Source organism: Leptidea sinapis, chromosome 36 (assembly GCF_905404315.1).
Source record: "Leptidea sinapis chromosome 36, ilLepSina1.1, whole genome shotgun sequence".
Lineage (NCBI taxonomy): Eukaryota > Metazoa > Arthropoda > Insecta > Lepidoptera > Pieridae > Leptidea > Leptidea sinapis.
In genome coordinates this window covers 8,759,540-8,784,029 of record NC_066300.1, presented here as the reverse complement: position 1 = coordinate 8,784,029, position 24,490 = coordinate 8,759,540, and the positions used below count along the sequence as shown (strand labels likewise).

The window sequence follows — 24,490 nt, the reverse complement described above, 5'->3', positions numbered from 1 at the left end:
GATGTATATTCAAATTCAAATTCAAAGTGTGTAAGAATTTATATATCTAAAAGACCGTAGATACTATTTGAATAAAGCAGTCAGTTCAGCTTAAGCAGTTCGCAATACGACAAAGTGCTATTTTTAGACTAAAAGCAAGTTTTTATCTGTCCAGAACTAGGAGGCGACTAGTTCTAGTCACTTTAATAGTTCCTAGACTTACATTGATATTCTGAATGTTTCTTGTTTAGCCTATGTTATGGCTATTTTTAAAACTTCCGATACATTTTTAAGTTCCAAAGCTAAAGCTTGCAATAAAAACATTACTTAATGCGAAATTAATTTGAATGAGTTATTCTTTTGTTATTCATAATTTTTATTACCGACTATAACTTATTTGTTCTTACTGTTATTAAAATGGAATAGAATAGAAAACACTAACGGGCGTTCCCAATATATTATCTACAGATGAGATAAATTACTACCTTCTAATGTCAGTAATTAGCTGTCAATAATCTGAAGCTGTCCCAATATACCCGATGTATCATTCTTATCGCCTTATATTGGGACGCGTGAATTGGAATTGACAGACAGCGTGTACGGATAAGGTGAGTTACCGTAGATTAGTTTATTGGGACAGAAAAGTCAACGATAGTTACGATTTTTATCTCAGGTAATAGATAGACTGAATATTGGGAACGGCCGTAACTTTGCTGCGCGTGATTCCCTGCTAAAAAGAGCTGACACAGAACATTATTGTGTTAGTGCAGAAGACACCAACATAACACTGGTTTTCAGCAGACCCTCGTGTATTATATCACTATTGTACAACTAGCTATGCACTATTGTAACTAGGTTGAATGTCAAACTAAAGAAATAAACGAATGATAGTATGAACATAGTTTATTTTTAATCGACTTTAGACAGGGGAAGGTTCTTAATACAACTCTCTGTTTCTTGTTACGTCATATTTCTGCCATTTATTTAAAATTTTACTTTGGTAATAATTTTCTTTGAAAGTTTGTCCTCCTAGATTGGTCCCATTGATGTCCCAAAAATAGATCCGATGATGGAATCTGTGAGAAAGTAGCCACATAAAGATTATCGGGTACATGCGTCATGCTCGAAATCGGGTGCTATTTGTGGTGGCTGGATGATACTATCATAGAGAATCCTGCTCTTGTTGGTTAAGTTAAGCTATATTTTCATTAAAACCTTCAAGTTCTCATTTATAGTTCACGATAATATGATTGCTTTTTGCTTAAACGCTTCAAACATATCTGTGTATTATATTATTATTTTTATTTATTATGTTATATTAATAATTTATTTAAATATGGAGAAATAGTTGAGAGTTCCCGAGGGAGAGCGATAGGCATATATCGCGGATGAAGTGCATAAGCTAGTGTTTATAATATGAAGATCTGATATAAAAAATACGGATACAATTTCATATTGAATTATGTTGAGATGAATCGTCAAAGAGCGTAACAGTATAAGAAAGCATACAGCTAGGTACTCTGCGGTGAAATGACTAACTATTAAAACAATTATTGTTTTATATTATGAAGGATATTGCACAAGGATGTTCAAAGCTAACGAGTCAGACCATTGTATATCTAGATATCGATGCACTTGTTTTGTTAAGAGTGTTTGTTTTCTTTTATAATTAACAGGTATCAAGTGTGATCTATATCCATTTTTTTTCAAATATTGTGTAAACGGAAGTTATCAAACACAACAAGCGCGGCAATTGCTTTGTTTCATATATTATGGTCTGATATAATAAATAATGTATTTTTATTATATAGGTATTTCTATATATTTATAAATCATATTTTTATTCAAAACTGGATTTATCACAAATCCCTTATTGAACGTCAAAAACTACCACCCATTCTAAATGTTGATGTATCAAATTATTTAATAGTCTTCAATCTATATTAGAAATAGTTACCGAGTGTTTGATGTGGATTTTCTTAGTAGGAAAAGTTGTAACGTTTCACGTTTTAGTGACATCAAGTAATTAATTCAATATACCACATATTTATAAGTTTTACTTAATAAAATTACGCTCAGGCAGGTTTTAGAGAGTGGGTTTAAATATGCGGGGTACCTTTAGCGTGGGGCCCGTGAGAAGAGCGGGAGCAAGAAACTCGGCGGTTTTTTTTAATGAAATTTTGTTACAATAGATTATCGTACATTTTATTAATTAATAGCCTGAGGGCGGTCGCTCCATTCTGTGCTTCATTGAATTCTCCCCTTAATTCCTCACCTCGTATTACAGAAACTCGAATAATTTGGCAATTAGCACGTTGCACTTCATGGTCATCTTGGAAAGCAAAGCTAAACTCGGAAACAAATTTTTATTTTTATCGTTCAGATCTTTCTTTACACCTACTAGTTCTGAAACCCAGGACCTTTGCTTAGAGTTCAGGGTCAGTAACCATAGGTTCCATAGGTCCTCAGGGTATAAATACATTAAAATAAAGAATAGATTTAGGATTGTTGTTTACTTCTTTCGCTTATATTCTGAAATGCGTTACATACAAGTGTTAATGACGCGACGGAGTGTAAATTTAATGTGAGATTTATAAGTCACGACCGAACTTAGCTATCATTTATAACATCTTGTCATTTCAGGTTATTTATTGATGAAAACGACGTAATGTTTTTAAAGTGCAATGCCTGCTGCAGATGTTACGAAATACAATGTAATAATAGTATTATTTACGTATTTTTGTGTATTATTCAGCGTGTCTACTGTTTTTAATTTTAAGTTTATTAAAAAATATATTTTGAGTGTTAGTTGGTATCTTATTCCCACGGGGCAGCGAACCGTTTCCAAATATAATGTAGGTTCGACATGTGGCCGAACTTATTAGTAATGAATTCACAGATTTTGGTTTGTGAATTAATTACTTGAAGATAATAACAAATGGCAATTTGGCACAAAATTAATTGTTTTTATGTTATTATCATACCTAAAGTAAAAAGTGTGTAATATATGTATAATAATTGTGATATTAAAGTGTTTATAATTATCATTATCTTTATTATTCGTTTACAGGTTTGATGGGCAGTAACGTGTTTCTGTGTTACAAAAAGTCTATGAACCGGCCGCCGTTAATTGCTTACAAGCCGGAAGTTCTGTTCAGGTCAGTACACGCGGCTTCGTTCATTATTATTTTGGCACCTTTGCTTTAAGTTTTTTTTCAGCAAAAACATATCGACTTTTGTACTATTATCACTGCTTGTAAGTGATTGTAACTGTTACTATGTGTTTGTATTTTGGTTGATACTATTTTGAATCATACATTCATACATCACTTGTTTTAATAACTAATGATGGGGCTTCACAATCGCTATGGGATAGGCCCATCTCATTTTGAAAACATAATATAAATATAACACTTGTACCAATAAGATCTCCTCTATCTTGATAGATAAATTGTACGCCTCGTTGACTTATTACTTTACTATAAACTAAATCACAAGTATATCAATAAAAGTTTCCATAAACATTAATTTGAATGGAAATATTGAGTTGCAATAACGTATTTCAAGTTGGTACTCTAGCAATAAATATTTATCCACTGCACTCTTTTATGCAAAATTTGTGATAATAAAAAATATGTTAGTGAAAAATGAAAACAATTTAAGGTAAATCATTAAAAAAATCTCAACAAGTACAGTAAATAAAGGTATTATTGCACTTGGTACAGTAATAAAGGTATTAACACCGTCTATGAAGTATTTGAAGTTCTTACATAAACAAAATATAGCTTTAAACTTTAAATCAAAGCAGGTTTTTCTGTGACAGGATTATCGCAAGTACAAAGCAGGATTCTCTATGACAGGATTATCGCAAGTAGCGCCCGTTCATGAGCATGACGCATAGACTATCCATCGCTTCCCTCGGCCATATTTAATGGAATTCAACGACCCTCCCCATGACGCCACCACAAGCAGTGACGCCTACGTGAGCATGACGAAGCCTGCCAGTAGAGAGAACTCACTAATAATGTTATCTCAGACAAAGATAAAGACAAACCCTTATTTAATAATAATTTGGTTAAATATGCGATACAAATGATCGTCATTGTTAAGGCTGGTTAGTTTAAATATAGATTACAATTCTTTTATAAATTTGCATAATAGGCAGCAGATACGTTGTATGATAATTGATATTGTCATTGTGTGGCGTGCCGTGTCACGTTGTGGAATGCGACCCATTTTCATACCCCAGGCGTATTTCTCAATGCGCCAGTATAACTTCAACAATAAACCAGTTGAAATACTTACTTTATGACGAGACAAACTGGACGTTCAGCTGATGGTAATTAATACGTCCTGCCCATTACAATGCAGTTCCGCTCAGGATTCTTGAAAAGCCCAATAATTCTGAGCGGCACTACAATTGCATTCGTCACCTTGAGACATAAGATGTTAAGTCTCATTTGCCCAGTAATTTCACTAGCTACGGCGCCCTTCAGACCGAATTACAACATTACTGTTTCACGGCAGAAATAGGCGCCGTTGTGGTACCCATAATCTAGCTGGCATCCTGTGCAAAGGAGCCTAATTGTACCTAAATTATTCCAAATTATACTCAGGTATAAGAGAATGGATGAAAGTAGATCATTTGATTTGTTTATTTAGTGTGTAGTTGATGAATATTCCGTCTGAACCATGTATGAAGTGTACTGTTAAGACCTCCAAGAAGGGAACCGATTGGAAAAGTCTCAATATAAAGTCACAAAAATATCAGCAGAGAACTTTGTGAGATTTGAAATTTGTAAAATAGTTTTTTTTTCGAAATCGCCCGCGACTTCGATTTCGATAAAAATGTAATTAGTTTTTTAAAAATCTTGTGGGAAATCTTTGATTTTCTAGAAAAAACATTAGGTCATTCTTATATCTAACCTCCCAACCTCCATTTCACCCCCTTAGAGGGAAGGAAAACCGTTTTTGACATTCAAATACCACTTAGAAAGATTAACCTACCTTCCAAATTTCAAGTCAAGAATATCAATACTTAAACATTCCTATAAAAACTTCAATCCCCTATTTTACTACCTTTATGGGGATTTATATTTTAATGTAAATATTAATATGTAATGGGAACAAATGTTACAATACTTGCTGAGAATATGGCGGTGTTGAGGAATAACACCTTCATTTAAGCGAAGTAGAAGTTACTTCTAGTTTCATCAATCCCTCGAACGAGATGCCTCTGACAACGAGTGACTCTAAAATGGATTAAAAGACGCAGTGATCCATTGGTCAAGGCAGCGGATGAATGTGCAAGGCGGGGCTTAGTGGCTTAGGTGGATAACCCAATGCTACTTTTGCCACTGCCACTCGCCCAAATGTATTGATGGATACGCTCTCTTACTGACAACCTTCACAATACCCGATGGGCAAATCTCACTAGCTGTAAGAAGCGATACCTGCACTATCTTCCAAAGTAAACTGACATGTCGACTTAAGTTACTTTACCAGTGGGAGGCTCCTTTGCACAGGAAACCGGCTAGATTATGGGTACCACAACGGCGCCTATTTCTGCCGTGAAGCAGCAATGTGTAAACGTTACTGTGTTTCGGTCTGAAGGGCGCCGTAGCTAGTGAAATTACTGGGCAAATGAGACTTAACATCTTATGTCTCAAGGTGACGAGCGCAATTGTAGAGCCGCTCAGAATTTTTGAGTTTTTCAAGAATCCTGAACGGCACTGCATTGTAATGGGTAGGGCGTATCAATTACCATCTGCTGCACGTCCTGCTCGTCTCGTCCCTTATTTTCATAAAAATAAAAAATTAAGTCAGCTTAAACAGACGCAATCTTTAAACAATCGGCGTAACGATCAACCCTAAATGAAGATGATGTCTGTTCGAAGATGAAACGGTCACTCAATAATACTGTACAGGAGTGGATAACAAACGGGTAATAATCTTTAATACATGAGGTCGCTCCGAGAAGTCCGCGAATATACCAGAAATGTTCTGAGAACTGAAACATTGCATGCAATATGGACCGAATTAAATGGTCTCATTGCGGAAACAGGAGATACCATACCGTGCTATGTATATGGCTGCTGTCAGTCGCCACTTTAACTTATCGTATCCCCAGGCGTAATTTGTGTTCTGGAGGTCTATTACCAAAATCGACAACCGAATTTTCGGTCCGAAACGAAAGAACGAAGAACTCCAAATTAAATCCTATTACGAAAGTACTTCTGATCCGAATCGTGCGCACGGATATCGTTTCGGAACCATAGACATAAGTGAATTTGGGAATAAGGTAAACGAAAGACAAAATGTTTAATCACGAACTTCGTTTCGATCTTCGGATCCGAAACACTTTCGTAATTGGAAAATGAACGATCCGTCAACCGAAACTTCGTATTTCGATTTTCGTAATAGGGCTTCTGAATCGTTTGTCTAAACAGTTACAACTGGCTACTTATAGATTGATATATTGGCTACTTAATGCTGGTGTTGTCGCGGCAGCCAGGCTGCATAGTGCGCGAGGGCCCTAATGCGAGGTGCTAATTTGTAATTACCAGAGATTATTCCCCATTCATAAAACTCACTGAGCTATTGTTAAGTGTACCGTGTTAAGAGTACCGTGTTTACTAATTCAACTAGCATTGATTGTCGTAGTTTTTAGAATATTGACTATGCTAAGTCGATGAGAGGAACGCATTGTTTTAACTTATCTTAGATAAACTTTCACTTCAAGTGTATGGTCAATGTTTGTTTCTGTGTTTATGCGTATTTGTGTGTCGGCGTGCGCGCGCGCCAAAAGAAGTATAACTTCGAAAAACGACGTTTCCAGATGGTATCTTTCAACAAGGTACCTACTTAACTTAAGATTATATTGCGACATTAAATACTAACGGTTAGTGCTAGTTTTTATATTATAATTTTTAGTTATCTTATTTTAAAGTCATTTATCATTTCCACCTAGTAAATCAATAACACTTTCGGTATGCTGTTGGTTGGCAATAAAAATTTAAAAGTTTAACAGAGTATATCTACTAACGTATAGACCAATTTAGATCTGTCAATGTGTGCGTCAGCTAGTGGTATACCGTATATTTTTTTAAAGAGAAAGATGTTTTACTTATTTATAGACTGTGTTTATCCTTAGATTATATTATTTAACATAAATGTATACAGTGTAGATAAGTATAAAAAAATTCAAAACTCATCATTCTTACTAATTTCTTTATTTGGTTCCATTTTTGTACCTTCAAAATGGCTAGATGGATGATGGAGGCTGAAACGCTGAACTTCAAAAAGTTTTATATAAAAATACTGTGAAGTATTTAATGTTTCGGTTATTTTTTTCAGGTACCCTTCAGTAGACCGCCGCAGTCTTGTGTTTCCAATATCGGTGCCGCTATTCTGTCTGCCTATGGGATCTACGCTGGAGCTGTGGCCCAACACAGCGTCTGCGCCGAAACCGGTCTTCTCCACTTTTGTACTCACAGTTGCTGATGCTACTGATAAGGTCAGATTTGACACTTTACATAATCAAGAGTTTATTAATATCGCGTTGCGAACAAAACGCGAAGTTGTTTGCGGCGCTGTTTTCTGCCGCCATCCAATATTATGTACAAAAATATTATGTTGTTAATGGCGCCGTAGCTGATTATAATTACCTGGTTGCTGAGACTTATCCCCCTATGACGCGCACAATCGCGGTGCTGCTCAGAATGTATGAACACAACATGGAACATCGTGGTCCTTCGAGCCGGAAATACAATTTTGTTGTACTTTTTTTATATTAATAGTAATGATCCTTCTTAAAAAGAAAGTGTGGCTGGCAGTGATTATTTAACATTGACTCTTACGCCCACTTGTCCACTTCTTCCGGAAATGATAATCTATATATATAGGTATATCTCTGTTCAAGTTCCTAATACAATGCATTCATATTGCAGGTGTACGGCTCAGCGGTGACTTTCTACGAGAAATATCCTCACACCTCACTAACGGAGCAACAGCAAGAGGCCCTCGGATGGCGGCCAGGCATCACCCACACCACCCATTCGTTTAACGTTAACAAATCCATCTGTCTCCTATCACGGTGGCCCTTCAGCGATACCTTCGAGCGGTGGCTCACTTATATATTGGTAAGTCATCCGCGAGAGTTGAGACAAACATTGGAACCAGATATTTTTTTTAACTGGAATTTTTGGTTTAGGAAATGTCATGGAGTAAAGAACCACTGAGTATACCCGTTGAGAGGTATATTACGCATTTGTTAGAGGAGGTGCCATTTCCTGAGCCACGGATATTACTGCAGGTAGGATATTCTTATAGTGCATTCCCTGTTTTATTTCATTAGTACACCGACGCACACTGGGTCGGGGTCCCTTATAACTAACTGCCATCAAATAAACTAAAATGCTGCAAGCGATGCGATTGTTTACGATTGATTTACTGAGCCGTGACGTCATTAACGATTTATTTCTTAACTCAATAATTTCTAAATCCTTCATATATTTTTCCAAGACTTTTTTTTTTTTTTAAATCATATCAGTATAATTTTGAAACTACTTCAGCTATCACCCACGAACCCTCAAGACCGGGTTATAGTGACGCGACGAGACGACCAGCCCCTAGTGCGGAGCGGCGCCGGTTTCCGGCAGTTACTGCTGAACCTGGGACCCGACAACTGTATACTGCTACTGGCGCTCGCTATCACCGAACAGAAAATACTTATACACTCACTCAGGTGAGTTGGTATCCTTAGCTCTTTTATGCTCACTACAATTACATTCTCAGAATCAGCTGTATGTATATATCCACTAGAACCATTAAAACGCGGGTTTTAAATAAGAAGGTAGGGTAATATTATAAGAATAAGATTCAAGTTTCAATTCAAATAAAGCTTTATTAACATTGTATTATTCAAGAAGGTAATTCAAATATTTTGAGTTTTCTTTAGTGTTAATTCCGCCAATATTTGTCTTTAAACAATTCGACACGTGTTTCGCCTCGACACGAAGCATCCTCAGGACATGTTGACTTGCCAAACCCTGGCACGAGACTCCTAACGAGACGATATTATTTTTTTATTAAGTTCACACAACATTTTAAGGAGAGCACAAATTCACACTACTATAACGAATAGGAAAATTACAGATATCGCTCGAGTTGAATGCAGTCGGGGCCTGAGGTAGAGAGCGGAAACATCTCCCCCCTCTTTCCGCACGCCTCGTATCGTGTGCCTGCAGTGTAGTGCTGTGCCGTCCTTGACAGTTATCGTACGCGTATCGCGTTAATACTAAAGTTGCGATCCCGTATTCTTTTTTTCCGAGTCCATCAGGTTCCGTTGCAAAAGCGAGTTTTTATTAATCGCCAAGGACGAGAAATGGCGAAAGATGTTTTAGAAATGCATGATGAAAAAGGCAGAACAAAAAAAGAAAAATCAATTAAATTTTTTTTTCATCATTATAACCTAGTCTTAAATATCAAACTTAAAGCATTATTGACATACTCATGATTATGTCACAGAATTATTAGGTCACATTACTATCGTATTCCTTTTACTTTACATTCAACTCACGCGTTATCTGTACTTATCTGGTAAACTTGACCAAAGTTGTCACAGAAATGGTTGAGCACTCGCTTTTATAGGTAGTGACAAACAAGTAACGATATCTGCTAGAACAGAGAACACCAATACTTAATAATGTGACAAACATGGGACGTCATTTGTTTGTTCAAGAAACACCAAGGAAAAATAACTATGCGTTACGAAATAAATATTCGAATGTAAATAGTGTAAAAGTGGTTTTAACAATGATCTTATAATTTGAATCACACCCAAACCTACTTCCGGAGCCAAGGAATCTTAATTTCACCCAAATGCAGTATTTTGGGAGCGGCTCGATTGATACCTACAGATCAATTAACTTCCGCACGACACGCTGTAAAACTTAAGTATCACCATGGCATTCGGCAATAGTGCGGTTTCAAGGAACATTCTGCCAGCTTCTTTACAACGTGTTTCCAGTAAGATACGATAAAGTCCTGCAATGTTACGTACATAAATATAGAAATAGATATAAAGACTGAGAAGTAGGATAATTTTAACCATCACCCTGTATGGATAAAAGCAGTTTGTACTCTGACTGTATAAATATGCAGAGCTAATGTGGGTTCTAACAGTGTTGACAAATGTGTACCGAGGCGTAAGATAAAAATAAACCACTATGGCGAAAATATTACATCCGTGTATTATATTTTGTACGATGGTACTACCTGACTGGTTTGCCTACTAAACTGATTTGTTTTTCAGACCAGATACACTGACGGCTGTTTCGGAAGCGGTGTCGAGTCTACTGTTCCCATTCAAATGGCAGTGTCCTTATATACCACTGTGTCCATTAGGTAATTTTATATTTTTATCTGTTCAATTTACCTCCCAGAACTTAAGACTAAAATATAATCCTACATACAAAACTGAGTTAAGAAACTCCAAGGAACACGTTAGAAACTCTCTTTTAAACATAAATTGTATGATCCTTCTGTTTCCTGATATGGGTGGCGTTCACCCTAACTAGCAAGCATTTTAGTCTATTCCCAAAAAAATGTACACCAAAAGTCCATTAGTCATAAGGAGTTACTTACCCTACTGATACCAAAAGCCCACCCATGACATACAATTAGTGAATAATTTATATTGACATTTTCATTACATTTTCACAGAATGCTGAAAAACGCAATTGAAAATAGAACTACCCAATACTCAAATTGCGAAGATCAATCATTCTTTATTACGTTTTCTTTACAGGCTTAGCGGAAGTTTTACACGCACCTCTCCCTTACCTAATAGGCGTGGATTCCAGATTTTTCGATCTGTACGAACCACCGCCAGACGTCACCTGCGTAGACCTAGACACAAATAATATTACAGTGAGTGTAAACATTTTTATTCGCCCTGAGGGCAGGCTAGTTTTTTTACCATAACACTTTGAGTTACGTTGTAACTTTTTATTTTTTATGTATTCCTCCTTTACGTAATCTTTTATTTTATATTATCAAGTATATAAAATTAACTTACTTTTTTTATGCTTTACGAATTAAGAAGGTACATATGTTCAAAAAGTTATATTTGGTTAAAGTTATGGTTAAGTTATTTGCTAGCGAGTTGGTTTCCTCTGACCCAATTGGACCGAATTACTTTCATAAATTTCTTAACTCAAGTATCGGTCTTGTTCTTTTTTTATTAGTCTATTGGGCATTGATCGGCAGTTACTTGCCATCGGACAACTGTTTCGAATTCATTCAGTCTTAAGTACTCGCACATTTTAAGCACAAAAATATATTCGTAACGATTGTATCAACTTTTATTAGTTCCTTTCCAGTTTAGTTAGTTTACTTATTTCGTATTGAAATGTAGCACGAACTAATCAATTGTAAAAATTTTCAGATTTGTGAATCTCAAAGCCATATATCGATAAAGTTACTACCGAAACGGCAAGTGAAATTGCTTAAACAAACGCTTGAACAACTTCACAACAACATAGGACCAGGTATGGATTCATAACTAAAATATTTAATGCAGTTCGTGATGATTTAATTAATTATGACTGCAAATATGCAGTCAGTTTTTTTGTACAGAATAATAACAGAAATATTCATAATTAAACTTATAATTATGGACTTATTAAAGAAAGTATATATTATTGTAGGAATCCCACCGCCGCGTTGGCGAGGAGTGAGAAGCGCGGGTTTTTTTAATATTTTGTTATTTTGTGTAATAATTTTTGAACATATTGTTTTAAGTATATAAACATATTAATTCGGTATTTTTAAAGTAATGGTGTATATCTGTATCTATAGTGTTGCTTTCAGCATCACCGGCACATTATTCGAATAGCAGTAAATACAATGGAGAACCAACCACGAGCCTGGATAGGGACTTCCAGAAACGGAAAAAGGAGGTATTTTTATACGATTTATACTATCTTCACATTTATCTATTTAACGAAATCCTTGGATGGGTTTTGGGTTATAATAATTTAAACATTTCCCAGTGGACTTTATAGCATTATAAACCGATCTCTCTATATTTAAAAAATATTTTCTCCTTGACGATGACAAAATTTGACGAGACGATTAGAACGTTCAGCTGATGGTAATTGATACGTCCTGCCCATTACAATTCAGTGCCGCTCAGGATTCTTGAAAAAACCCAAAGATTCTGAGCGGCACTACAATTGCGCTCGTCACCTTGAGACATAAGATGTAGAAGTCTCATTTGCCCAGTAATTTCACTAGCTACGGCGCCCTTCTGACCGAAACACAATAATGTATACATATTACTGCCTTACTGCAGAAAAAGGCGCCGTTGTGGTACCCATAATCTAGCCGGCATCCTGTGCAAATGTGCCTTCCACTGGTAAACTCCTTTTAGTTCAACTGTTTGTTAAAGCGTATTTTTATTTTCAGAATATTTTCTAAGTTATTTCGAGCATACGAGCGAACGTCAGTCGCTAACAAATATAACAGTCCAAGTGTTAACAGTTTTATTGAGCATCTTTTAAAATACCTTCCGAACACCCGGAGCAATAAATTGTATTAATTTTCTAGAAACATCCTCCTCGTACGACAGTGGAGTGATCTTCCTTACGCAGTTTTGGGTGCTTCTGATATATTTACATTATAATGAAGCGTGTGAACACGTGAAGAGTTTGCACTTTTGTGTGATTACTGTGCTGTTGGGCGGCAACTTTCACTTATTTCTTCGTACTTGGTCCCCTTATTCCATAAACGTGAGCTGATGAGCTGGATTGATCACAAACCTACTAGTATAATACCTACTTATTTTAATAATTAATATTTCAGCAAGCGTTGGAGCTAAAGATTCAGGATGCTTTTCTTCGATTTATGGCGTTAACGTTGCACGGATACCGCTCTTTTCTCATTCCCATCACTAAAGCACCCACAGTGGGAACTACGGATCCGCAGGCGTTATTCCACATGGATGCCTTCATTAAATCTAGGGATAAGGTATGAGTTACTCATTTATGCAACTATTATGTTGGTAACCAAGATCATTTTAAATAAAATGCTTTGCGCAATGTTTCCAGGATGTTTCCACATGACTAGTTCACAGAAAGCTCTTGGTCCCAAATTAAAGACCTGATTCCTCCGATGCTGCAGGAGAGCATGGGTGGCGGTGATCATCGACCATCTGGTCACTGCCTACTTTGAAATTATATAGATAATTATCATTTGACATGATTATAGAACTGTTGCGCTTCCACCATACAGTCCGGACCCCACACTTTGTGATAGTCTGTGGAACTTACAACAATATAAATTTGGTCCTTCGATCCGGATATCAAGTTGCCATGTATGAAGCTGTAGTCAGTGAGGATACAACATATTATATTGTCTGATCTTCATTTTACAGACGCAGCAACGGTTCTTCTCGCTGATGATGCGTACTCAAATGTTCACACGCTTCATCGAGGAGCGGTCGTTCGTGGTGGACGGCGCAGACCAGGGGCTCACTTTCTTCGACGAGTGCATCGAGCGCGTACTCCGCGACGAGCCGCTACTTGATATAGACACCTCCAACACATCTGAGCGGACCGTGTTCGTTCTGCCACCGGACCCGCCCGACCCAGGTACTAATGTACATTTAATACGAGGGCGGCACTGAAAATTTCGGGAATCAAGGAAGTGACGCAACATTACTATTTAAAAATGTTTTTATTGCTTTTCGAAGTATTCTCCGAGAAATTTGACACATTTTTCCATACGATGGAACCAATCATTGAAGCAACCATTCCATTCGGAAGTTGGGGTCTCCAAAATGGCCGTTTTATAGGGGTCCACAGCTTCTTCAGGTGATGAAAATTTCTGAACACACAATTTATTCTTTATTTTAGGGAAAGTATAGAAATCATTTGGGCTTAGGTCGGGGCTGTACGGCGGACGGTCTAATAATTCTATGTTTTCTTGCTCTAAAAACTCTTTTGTTCTGTGCGCGGTGTGAGAACTCGCAGTGTCGTGATGAAGGATGATGTGGCGGTTGCAGTTCTCTTTACGGAGTTCAGAAACGACCTGTGGCAAACAAATGCTAGCATACCACTCTGCATTAACCTTTCTTTGTCCCTCAAGAGGAATAGTCGCAACATGGCCGGTTTTGGAGACAAACGTGGCCACCATTTTTTTTGCAACACTCCGACAACGAACAATTTTTGTTGGCTTTAACTCATTTTCGAACACCCAAACTCGTGACTGGTTTTTTGTTTCGGGTTTCGTACGCGTATATCCAGGATTCATCACCTCATACGATGTCGTATACAGCATTTGAGGATCCTGCGTGGAATCTTTCGAGAGTTCTGACGCACCAAGTAACGCGCGCCGCTTTTTGCTCTTCACAGAGCAAATGCGGTATTCATCGGGAAAACAACTTTTTACACCTAATTGTTCATGCAAGATTATTTGTATTTGACTCATGCCAATGTCTAAAGTTGCCTGAATTTCGCGGTATGTCACATGTCGATCTTCCCCAATCAGCTTACGCACAGCATCAACGTTTTCTTTGGTGACTGCAGTTTTTGGACGACCTTGACGAGGATCATCACTGAGCTTGTCATGTCCACGTTGAAATTCAGCAAACCAGCGATAAATTGTGGTTTTAGATGGGGCTTCATCACCAAATGCAGAAATCATCCGGTCAAGACACTGTTTTTATGTTAAACCACTTCGAAATTCATAATATCGCTCTAGAATTTTCTCGAGTCAATTCCATTTTCTCAACGACTAATCAAGTTTGACAAGACCTTGTGACAAGACCGAAAATCTTTTTTTAAATAAATAAATGGTATTCGATTTTTAATACCAAGGAGTTTTCAATTAAAAAGATTTTAATATGACAGGAACAATGGAAATATTCCATTCCCGATACTTCTAGTGCAGCTTATGTATACGCTTAGCATAAAAGTCTCTACGACCTATTAATACCAAAACATGCATATTAACTCGTATTTCTTATTGCCTATTTATTTATTATTATTATATTTTGTGCCTATCATGTTAAACTCAGCTTGTAATGTTAACTTTAAAGTTATATCTATTAACTTAAAAATACTTCATAATATGTTCATCAGATGTTACCTAGTTTGTTCACTATAGTCGTGAACAGATAATAAAGTCTTAAATTTTATTGAAAATAACTTTTTCCATAGAGCAAAATTGGCCACCGGTGGTAGGAGGGGAGTTGCCATAGCGTTTTTTCTTCGTACAAAACTGTCTGTAATTTTTTGCCTGGGAAAATCTGCGTTGCAGGCACTTTTTCAGCCTCTCACAGAAAAACAATCGACTATCACTACGAAACACACACATAATTACAACACATTTAATATAAATTTAATTACAACAGTATACAATTTCACACACACATAGATACATTATATGTCATAATAGTGTAATGAAGCGACGCAACTTCATGACTGCTGTGTACGGATATGGCTGTGACAACTGTCGATACGAATTATCGATAAATGCGAAAACTCGGTAAGGGAATAAGGTTTAAAATATTAATACTGAGGTGGATATTAAAAAACAAGATACGACGTTATTTATTTCTTAAGGGTTGAATTTGTACTGTTTTCACACTACGTCAATGGATCACGCTAGGTTCCACTTGAGTCACACTGATATTGCTTTACAATTTACACCAACAGTTATAGTAGATTGTCCGGAGTAAGTTTAGTGCACTTTTTGAGCTTTTATATTTAGTGCATGAGTTAAAATAATGTTTAGTTTACAGTACTAGAGAGTATTAGTACGTATTGTGTTTTACTCCGATGTGAATAGTTTCTACGATAAGAATTATTATAATACAAATAAACTTAATGGTAATTTTAATAACCACAGACAGTTTTGTCTTTTACTAGTTTGTAAAATAGAATAATTTTGTCTTAATATGATGAATACATTATTGTGAGTAAATAAAACATTATACAGTATATTTTTTTATTTTGTCAATTCCGAAGTATTATTTGTAAATTATTTTCAAGTGAAATGGTAACTGATGGCAAGACTTCTTTAATTTTTTTTCGATATCGAACCGGAAACAAGTAACAACACTATAGCTCGGTGATGCGGGACAAATCGAATCAGTCGCATGACCGATCCGCGTTTTGTATGAGTATGGGCGAATGTCCAGTGTTTGTAAAGAAATCCGAAAGAACTCGATCGTTTTTAATAAAGTTTTAACTTGATAAAATAGTAAATACCAATAGTATGGTTATTAATTATTTTCAATTGAAAGGTAACGCCATCTCTATGTTAATTTCATGTCTTTTTGCAGCATTGAACTAAACAATTCGGTATTTTTGTGGGGCAACGATTCAATCACGCAATAAGATTTAGAACTGTCCGTTTGCAATTAGTTTTATTAAATACATAGAACCGCGTGGACTAGTACTTTGACAGAGGGGATCCCTTGCGTATGGCTACTCACCTCCGATCTGCCGATGGTCCGTGTAGCTTTTTGACTTTAACATTCCATTTAATACAAGAAATCATATTATGTATTGTATAAATTTACTGCTCTATAATATTTCCAAGTTTTCATACCCTCGTATCTCTTATCTTTCTTCCCATGAAGCGTTATCTTTTTCACTGTTGTTTCTCAAGCTTTTTTGTAGACCAGCAGACCCTTTATATACACCAAGAGAGCGTGGTTATTTAAATCTTTTTGAAAAGTTATGCTTAGTACTAACATGTCCATCAGAAGAGCAGTACACATACGAGAAGTTCGTGTTGGACGAGAGTTTGATCGCTCGCTGCAAGCAGTGGTCGCGCGGCGGCGTGCAAGCGTTGCCGAGTGCGGCTCTGGCGTCCGCTGAGTCGCTCGCTGATGCGTCGCCGATGGCTCGCCGGACCAAACACGAGATAGCTGCCGCGCAGAGGTTCACATTTTTTTATTCGTAGTAATAATTCGCTCTACAAAGCGCAGGTCGGGCCACACATGGAGTGTTGCTGTCATCTCTGGTCTGGCGCACCCCAGTATCAGCTCGATCCAGTTGACCGCGTGCAACGCAGAGCAGCTCGAATTGTCGGGGCCCCGGTGCTCTGCGAACGGCTGGATCACTTGGCGTTGCGTAGAGTCGTCGCTTCATTGTGTGTTTTCTACCGCATTTATCACGGGGAGTGTTCCGAAGAGCTGTTTAACCTGATTCCTGCCGCCGAATTCCACCTTCGCACGACACGCCACAAGTTAAAATATCATCCCCACAATCTGGATGTGTGGCGGTCCTCCACAGTGCGGTTTTCAAGGAGCTTTCTTCCACGTACTACAACGCTGTGGAATGAGCTTCCTTGTGCGGTGTTTCCGGGACGATACGACATGGGTACCTTCAAAAAAAGCGCGTACACCTTCCTTAAAGGCCGGCAACGCTCTTGTGATTCCTCTGGTGTTGCAAGAGAATGTGGGCGGCGGTGATCACTTAACACCAGGTGACCCGTACGCTCGTTTGTCCTCCTATTCCATAAAAAAAAATGTAAATGCGAAGGGGGTTTAGAATTTATAAGGTCAAGCGAACGTACGGGTCATCTGATGGGAAGTGATCACTGACTCCTATGCTTCTTTGCAACACACATGTGTGTGTGTAAAATGTAAAAAGTGAGTTTGAGTGACAATTACATTGTGTTTTTAAACACCGATTCAACGTATCTACATTACCTATATCATATTATCACTTATGAACTAAATATCAGAACGTTGCTGTGAGGCGCCTGTTAAAATTTTGCCCGATCTGCTTTTGAAGAATTCGCCGAATATTTTCATTTCTTATTCAAAGCCACATATATTATTAAAAACATGTTGCCTGTTTCAATTTACAGATTAGCCCGGAAAGCGAGCCTGTCTCCTGAAGCGTGGGCCAAATGTCTTCTCGGCGCTTGTTACTCACTTTACTTCTTGGCTCTGCCGTGCCGACTCATGCTGTTTCGGGGAAAGGAACACGCGACCCTCCGCGCTGCCTACGAGCTCCTGGAACGAGCCACTAAGCTCAGGGTGCCATGCGATGAGGTATATGCTATAAATTAATCTTCTTTAAACTGTAATGGTTGTTACGCGCATGTGGGCTTTGTCCAGATGTAATGGCATTGTAGCTCATCAAAAACCGAACCGTGACGTCTTCACTGTGATTGGTTTTTCGGTTAAAATGGCCAATTGACGTCATCATCATCATCAGCCGGAAGACGTCCACTGCTGGACAAAGGCCTCCCCCAAAGATTTCCTTGACGATCGGTCCTGCGCTGCCCTCATCCAACGTACTCCGGCGATCTTGACCACATCGTCGGTCCATCTTGTGGGGGGCCTACCAACACTGCGTCTTCCGGTACGTGGTCGCCATTCGAGGACTTTTCTGCCCCAACGCCCATCCGTCCCTCGAACTATGTGCCCTCTCACTGACACTATGACTATGTCGGTAACTTTGGTTTACGTAATTGTATGAAATTGTTTCATCGTATTTACTGCTGTTATGATACAGGTGTGCTACCGCGTGATGATGCAGCTGTGTGGCATCCACTCCCTGCCGGTGCTGGCAGTACAACTGCTGTTCCTCATGAAGGGGGCGGGCTTGCAGCCCAATGCGCTCACATACGGGTACTACAACCGCTGCGTCCTCGAAGCAGCCTGGCCTAAAGACATGCCAAGGTAAACCAGATGCACAACAAGACGTATAATATACAATAAATATTATAAAGCTGCAGAGTTTGTTTGTTTGTTTAGGCTATGTTTTTTTTTTCAAAATTAGGGATCCGTAATAAAATTGCTATTTTGTAACACAAGGTGTAAAATCGAAAACCTATTTTTGCGTGCGCTGCAAAAACTATTGACAATAGAACAAAATGATGTACAGGCTATAATATAGGCAATATTATAAAACTATCGCGTGAATTATACTTTATATGGCAAAACAACGTTTGCCGGGTCAGCTAGTAATATTATATTTTTTTGTGATTATTTTTATTATATCATCTCTTAGCATTTCATTAATTATTGTAATTGTGTGTTGTAGGGTCTTTTAGGTATAGGCTATAAGTTGGCCAAATCAAATGTAGCAGTAATAATTATTGAATGTGTTACGTTTATACTATTGTGAAGTGAAACCACAAAAATATTTGCATGTCTGTCAAGACGATACATGTGCCTGCTCTTAAATTTGTAACAACTTTACTTTTGAATGTTTGTAGGAAATAAAGAACTTTGACTTTGATTTATTAAGCTGTTAATATGTTATGACCAACAGCGGATCTCAACTGTTGTGGAACAAGCTGCGTATAGTGGTGACGGGTACGGCGTTGTTCCGAGCAGCGGGAGCGCAGAGGGCGAGTCGGAACGCGGGGAACCTCACTGCCTCCAGTAATTTATTTCTTATTCATATAAAGTAGTATTACAACTTATTGTTTACGAAATTTTCGACCACACTTATTTCTATCACAAAATAGTGTTACATTTGGCATATTTTTGTTTGTTACATGGTGTATTTTGCTATAAACTTATTATCCAATGAAATCAGAGAGAGGTAAGAATTCGTTTCGATATTTGGCCTTGCACATGTTAGAACAAAAATTACAAGCCGGATTTCGTGCCCGCCCAAGAGATCGGTTGAGTTTTGAATTAGTGCAGAGTAGTTTTGGAGTGAAATAAGATTTATATCGATGATATCACTGTACGTATATATGGTATATATATATATTGCACAGTCTAGGAATAGGAGAGATCGCTCGAAACACATAACTTCAAACTGGTGGAATTAGCGGAACAATTTGCAATTTGTAATTTTTTTTTTTCAGAAGATGAGGGCAGTTAATCTTTTTATTTAAAAAAATATTAGAATAGGAAGTCAGTATTTTTCTTGAGACTCCATTTGAATACATTATATGCCAAATAAATATTTTTTTAATTTGCTCTATTCTTAGCATGTGTATCGCATAGTGAGATCTCCAAACTACCGATACATTCCAATATTAAACTCCGTTGTCCATCAATGAGTTGTAAATTGAAATTTTTAAATTGTTGTCACAAAATATTCTTGTTTCTTATTAAAATCTTAACATTTAGATGCCCCAGAGGTAATATACTAAACTTAACTTAGCATCAAAACGTATTCCCAGATCTTTAACTTGATTTAGCTTGTGAATAGAAGTGCCATTGATGCTTTAAGCGGCATTTATCTGAATAGTGGTCCATTTGGTTACTTGTTGATTTTAAGAATTCCACCAGATGGCGCACATTTTACCCATATCGTTTGCAGCTGTCTCAGATTTTTATTAGTTTATATGAACGCCCAGAGATGTCGCTATCACATCTTTAGTTCTTTCTTACAACGCGCTATCGATATTTATTGGAAACTAGTGACGCCCTAGAGTTTCGGTCTTATTGGTATCGCTTCTCGGCCTTTTGGCTAAGATCAAAGTGTAGTATCTGTTCTTTTCAGCTTAATATCTGAAAGTTCCCGCATAGCGGGACCAGTATATTAAACTGATTTTTGTAAAATGACGGGGTGTTAGGGGCTCGCTCCACTCCTGTCACGGGTCGGCCCGGCATTGCAGTGCCGCCGGGATTGGCCCACATTATACAGAAAAACAAATACTTAGATTAAAAGTCAGTTAGTAACTGATACAATTTGAATCTGTGAATGTTTAATCCTTATACCTATCCTAATGCATACATTTTATTTAATGATAACTTAATAAAATATGATAAATGATTAAGGAAATTCTCCTAAGTAGTAGTGACATGTGCTATTCTAAGCTTTTTACGTGCCATATAATTATTTTTATGCGGTAGCGGACGGACTAGAAGTTTCGAAAATTATCTAAATTATAAATTAAATTATGCTTTGTACCAGTAAGGTGATTAAACCTATCAAGTATGCGCTAGCAACAGTGTCTATATTAACAGAGTGAATAAATATGAAAGATATTCAAATAAAACCTCGAAATATTTTACTTACGTAATATGTTTTCGGTAACAAAAGTAGTTAAGATATTAATAATAATCTGTCATATATCTAAAACTTATACTTAATTATTTCTGTCCCAAACTAGGTGGTTATCAATTAATTTATTTAAATGCCTACATTCAAAATACACTTCTAATTATATATGTTTATTTGCTATGTTATTAACTTAATACTCTTAATGCAATTGCATTTATTTGAAGTTAAAATTTAGTTTGGTGGGCTTTTCCCGGAGTTCACCAAAACTAACTAGCGAACTAGCGGAACACTTTCCGAGGATACCTTCTAGGGGAAACGAAAGTTAATTTGATAATGAGGGCAGTTAATATTGTTATTTAAAAATTTTAATGCAAAAATAAGATCGAGAAGATTTCGCTGGTTTTCCAAAGTTATTTAAAAAACTTAAGACCCTATTAGAATAAAATGTCAGACTTCTTCTTGATAGTCTGTTGAATACTAATCTTTTAATTTGCTTTATCCTTAGCATGTGTATCGCATAGTGAGTTCTCCCAAACTACCGACACATTCCAATATGAAATTCCGTTGTCCACCAATGAGTTGTATAGCAAAATTTTTAAATTGTTGCTACATGAGGTATAATATACTAAAGTTAACTTAGCATCAGAAACTATTCCCAGATTTTTAACTTGATTTAGTTTGTGAATAGAAGTGCCATTGATGTTTTAAGTGTACGCGACGTTTCCGCTTTTACCTTAAAAAGTAATAAAGTGGCATTCATCTGAATTTAATGTCATACCATTATTTTCATACCATAAAGTAATGTTCTCGAGATCTGTTTGAAGTATAGTCACGACTAAAATGTATTTCGAACCATCCTTTCCATCGTTTCCTTTGACAGTTTATTTTTAATGATTATGTATTTTTCGGAATATGTTGAAATATCTTTTCTTTAAAACTATGGCAAAACATATTTCAGTAGATATTTTACGGCATCACCTGCAGTAGAAGGAAAGGGTAGAAGTCTAAATCTTATACTGGAATACCAAAAGCATTTAGTTATAATTTTATTAGGATGATGACGAAATATGTTCAAATGAATGTTTTGATATAAGGTGGCGGCACGTTGCCTCGCGTGCGTTCGCTGGCGGGCGAGGGTTCGGATTTGTCTGCGCTCGCACTTGCAGAACCGATGCGAAGCCGATCTAGTCTAGACTCAGGTATGTAATAAAACATTCAATATTCCTCCCAAACTTGTCTATGGGTTGTAATCACTGAGTGCTATGCAGATTACATAACTCGCGCCACACCGAACAGGTTCAAACAGATAATCCAACTGTTCGATACCTGCTTGGTCTATAAATCTTTGTATGTTTTCCTATCTACCTTAGTCGGATGCGAACACAAATTACACTCGTTCGAATCCCTTCCACCAGGGATGGGTACTGTCCATCCTCAAATATCTTTAACCTACTCAGGACCCTTGTAAAATGATTAGTATTTAAGAAGGATCTGTCAAGAGCTTATATAAGGTTGGCAGCCCGGCTGCGTGTTCGTTGATCTGTAACATGTTTGTCAGTGTACCGCGAGGCGGAGACGTGCTCGGCGTCGGCGAGTGTGTTCGAGGCGCTGTGCCGGCGCGGCCAGCTAGTGCGGCGCACGTCGTCCACACATGCGCGGGCACACACGCTGTCGCACCACGCCGGCCTGCTCATATCCGGTGACTCACCTCACTCAATACTAATGTTTATATTATTTTATCTACACCCATGCTTTAAATCCTCTATTAAAGATTCCGAAACAGTTAGCTTATTGCCAACATTAAAACACCCAATGTTCTAATAACCATTAGGTCATCCAAAAGAGTGTTGTAATGTTGTACTGAATTTCATAACAACACTCCTATTTTTTTTTTTCATTCCCTTCATGCTCGAACAGTTTTAACAGACAGCCACATTCTTATTGCTCGATGCGTGGCATCTGTATGAATTTCAAAAAAAGAACATTTTGGTTTACGCGCGTTCCACACCACCAGAACGTCGCGCGCCCTAAAAAAAGTAGGTTATTCGAATCCTCGCCATTTTTCTTCGATATTTTTATTGTTTTGTTTACAAAAAATGAGCGATTAGTTTCCAAAAGAACATAATATTCAAGTGAATTTTAATTATTGCACTAAATAAAATGTAAATTACTATTAAAATAAATAATTCTTTCATTAATACTTAGTTTATTTGTATATAATCAGTAATGGATGATATTAGATTACTACTAGGACTGGCTGTTTTAATGTTAGCATTAAGCTTACTGTTTCAGAATCTTTTAGAGGATTCATATTTTGAGTGTAGATAAAGTCTTGTATGCAACTGTTGATAATTAGGTGTTAAAACACTCATGTGGTACTATTATCACACTCGGCTTCGCCTCGTGAGATAAATCCACATTCGTGTTTTAATACCCCTTATTACACAACAATTGCAAAAATAACTAATTTAGGTGTAACTCTTAACCAGGGGCGTGCATTGGTTTTCTAGCAAGGTAAATCTAACAAGTCGTAGTTACGCTTTAGTCCGACAATACGACATAAGTTGTAAGAAACACTGCTTGCTTCGTATATTGCAATCTGTAGCCTGCCTTACCATAGGTAGTAATTTATCTTTAACACCTTTTAACACAGTCCTTTATTTATTTAGGTATTCATAATGCCTAATTGCCTATATGATATGCACGCCCCTGCTCTCAACTGATACTTGAACTAATTGTAGATCGCTGAAGAAATTATTATTGAAATGTTTTTATTTTTTCATGTAAAGAGGATGGATGGAAGTGGACTGACTGCACAAATTTATAGCGTGAACGTGGATAAGAATAAGGGCATGGGTGTGTCAAGAATAAGAGATTAGAAGTCATACCGTAATATTTTTCGAGGCTCTTTCACAATATTTATTCAGCAATAAAGTAGACATAGCCTGTATAATAAACGATGTATTTAACATACACATACTAAAACTTACATATATAAATATTAAAACATTCCATGACTTAGAAAAAAAATTAATATTCGCTTGAACTTTAATTAATAATTAAACTTTAAGAATATTGTAATGGCTGGTCTCCTGATTTTATTTGGTCAGAGAGTTGTAGTTTCTGAGAGAATGCTGCTTTACTGCTATTGCAGTAAAATTAAAGGCTCTATTTTATTAATCAGGTAATTGTTGTATCATAAAAAAAAAACAAATAATAGACTAATTATTCATGTTGTGACATACAGGTGTGCCGTCAGATCCTGATTTAAGCGAAAGTACACGACCCAGAAGTAATTCATTATCCAACGAGGAACCTGAAAAGACTGCCCCTATGGAAAAAATTCAAGTAAGCCCACTCTTTTAAAATCTAATCTAAATAATAATTCGATATTCCGGATGGACAATTTATGTTTCCAATCCATGTTTTTTTTATCCTTACCAAAAAGTTAAAATACGAAATACGTGCACAAATTCTGTATTATTAGAAGAACAAGTAAGCGTTTGTGTCAC

At 37.0% G+C, this 24,490-nt stretch overlaps 1 protein-coding gene and 1 non-coding gene across 5 annotated transcripts in view; both read left to right on the top strand.

The window, feature by feature from the left end:
• Positions 1 to 24,490, top strand: part of LOC126975436 (DENN domain-containing protein Crag) — a 65,637-nt gene that overhangs the window by 16,221 nt on the left and 24,926 nt on the right. For all 4 annotated transcript variants that reach the window (XM_050823316.1, XM_050823314.1, XM_050823315.1 and 1 more), the window contains exons 5-22: positions 3,050 to 3,137; positions 7,336 to 7,495; positions 7,929 to 8,120; positions 8,192 to 8,293; positions 8,553 to 8,725; positions 10,295 to 10,386; positions 10,790 to 10,911; positions 11,429 to 11,531; positions 11,854 to 11,942; positions 12,847 to 13,011; positions 13,418 to 13,634; positions 16,757 to 16,934; positions 17,869 to 18,055; positions 18,522 to 18,688; positions 19,284 to 19,396; positions 22,073 to 22,177; positions 22,537 to 22,677; positions 24,226 to 24,326. In XM_050823316.1, the coding sequence (XP_050679273.1) occupies positions 3,050 to 3,137; positions 7,336 to 7,495; positions 7,929 to 8,120; positions 8,192 to 8,293; positions 8,553 to 8,725; positions 10,295 to 10,386; positions 10,790 to 10,911; positions 11,429 to 11,531; positions 11,854 to 11,942; positions 12,847 to 13,011; positions 13,418 to 13,634; positions 16,757 to 16,934; positions 17,869 to 18,055; positions 18,522 to 18,688; positions 19,284 to 19,396; positions 22,073 to 22,177; positions 22,537 to 22,677; positions 24,226 to 24,326 (2,495 nt within the window). The remainder of the gene's footprint in view (positions 1 to 3,049; positions 3,138 to 7,335; positions 7,496 to 7,928; positions 8,121 to 8,191; positions 8,294 to 8,552; positions 8,726 to 10,294; positions 10,387 to 10,789; positions 10,912 to 11,428; positions 11,532 to 11,853; positions 11,943 to 12,846; positions 13,012 to 13,417; positions 13,635 to 16,756; positions 16,935 to 17,868; positions 18,056 to 18,521; positions 18,689 to 19,283; positions 19,397 to 22,072; positions 22,178 to 22,536; positions 22,678 to 24,225; positions 24,327 to 24,490) is intronic.
• LOC126975656 (U2 spliceosomal RNA) lies at positions 20,422 to 20,614 on the top strand. The gene has a single exon (XR_007731773.1). It is a non-coding gene; the product is annotated as a U2 spliceosomal RNA (small nuclear RNA).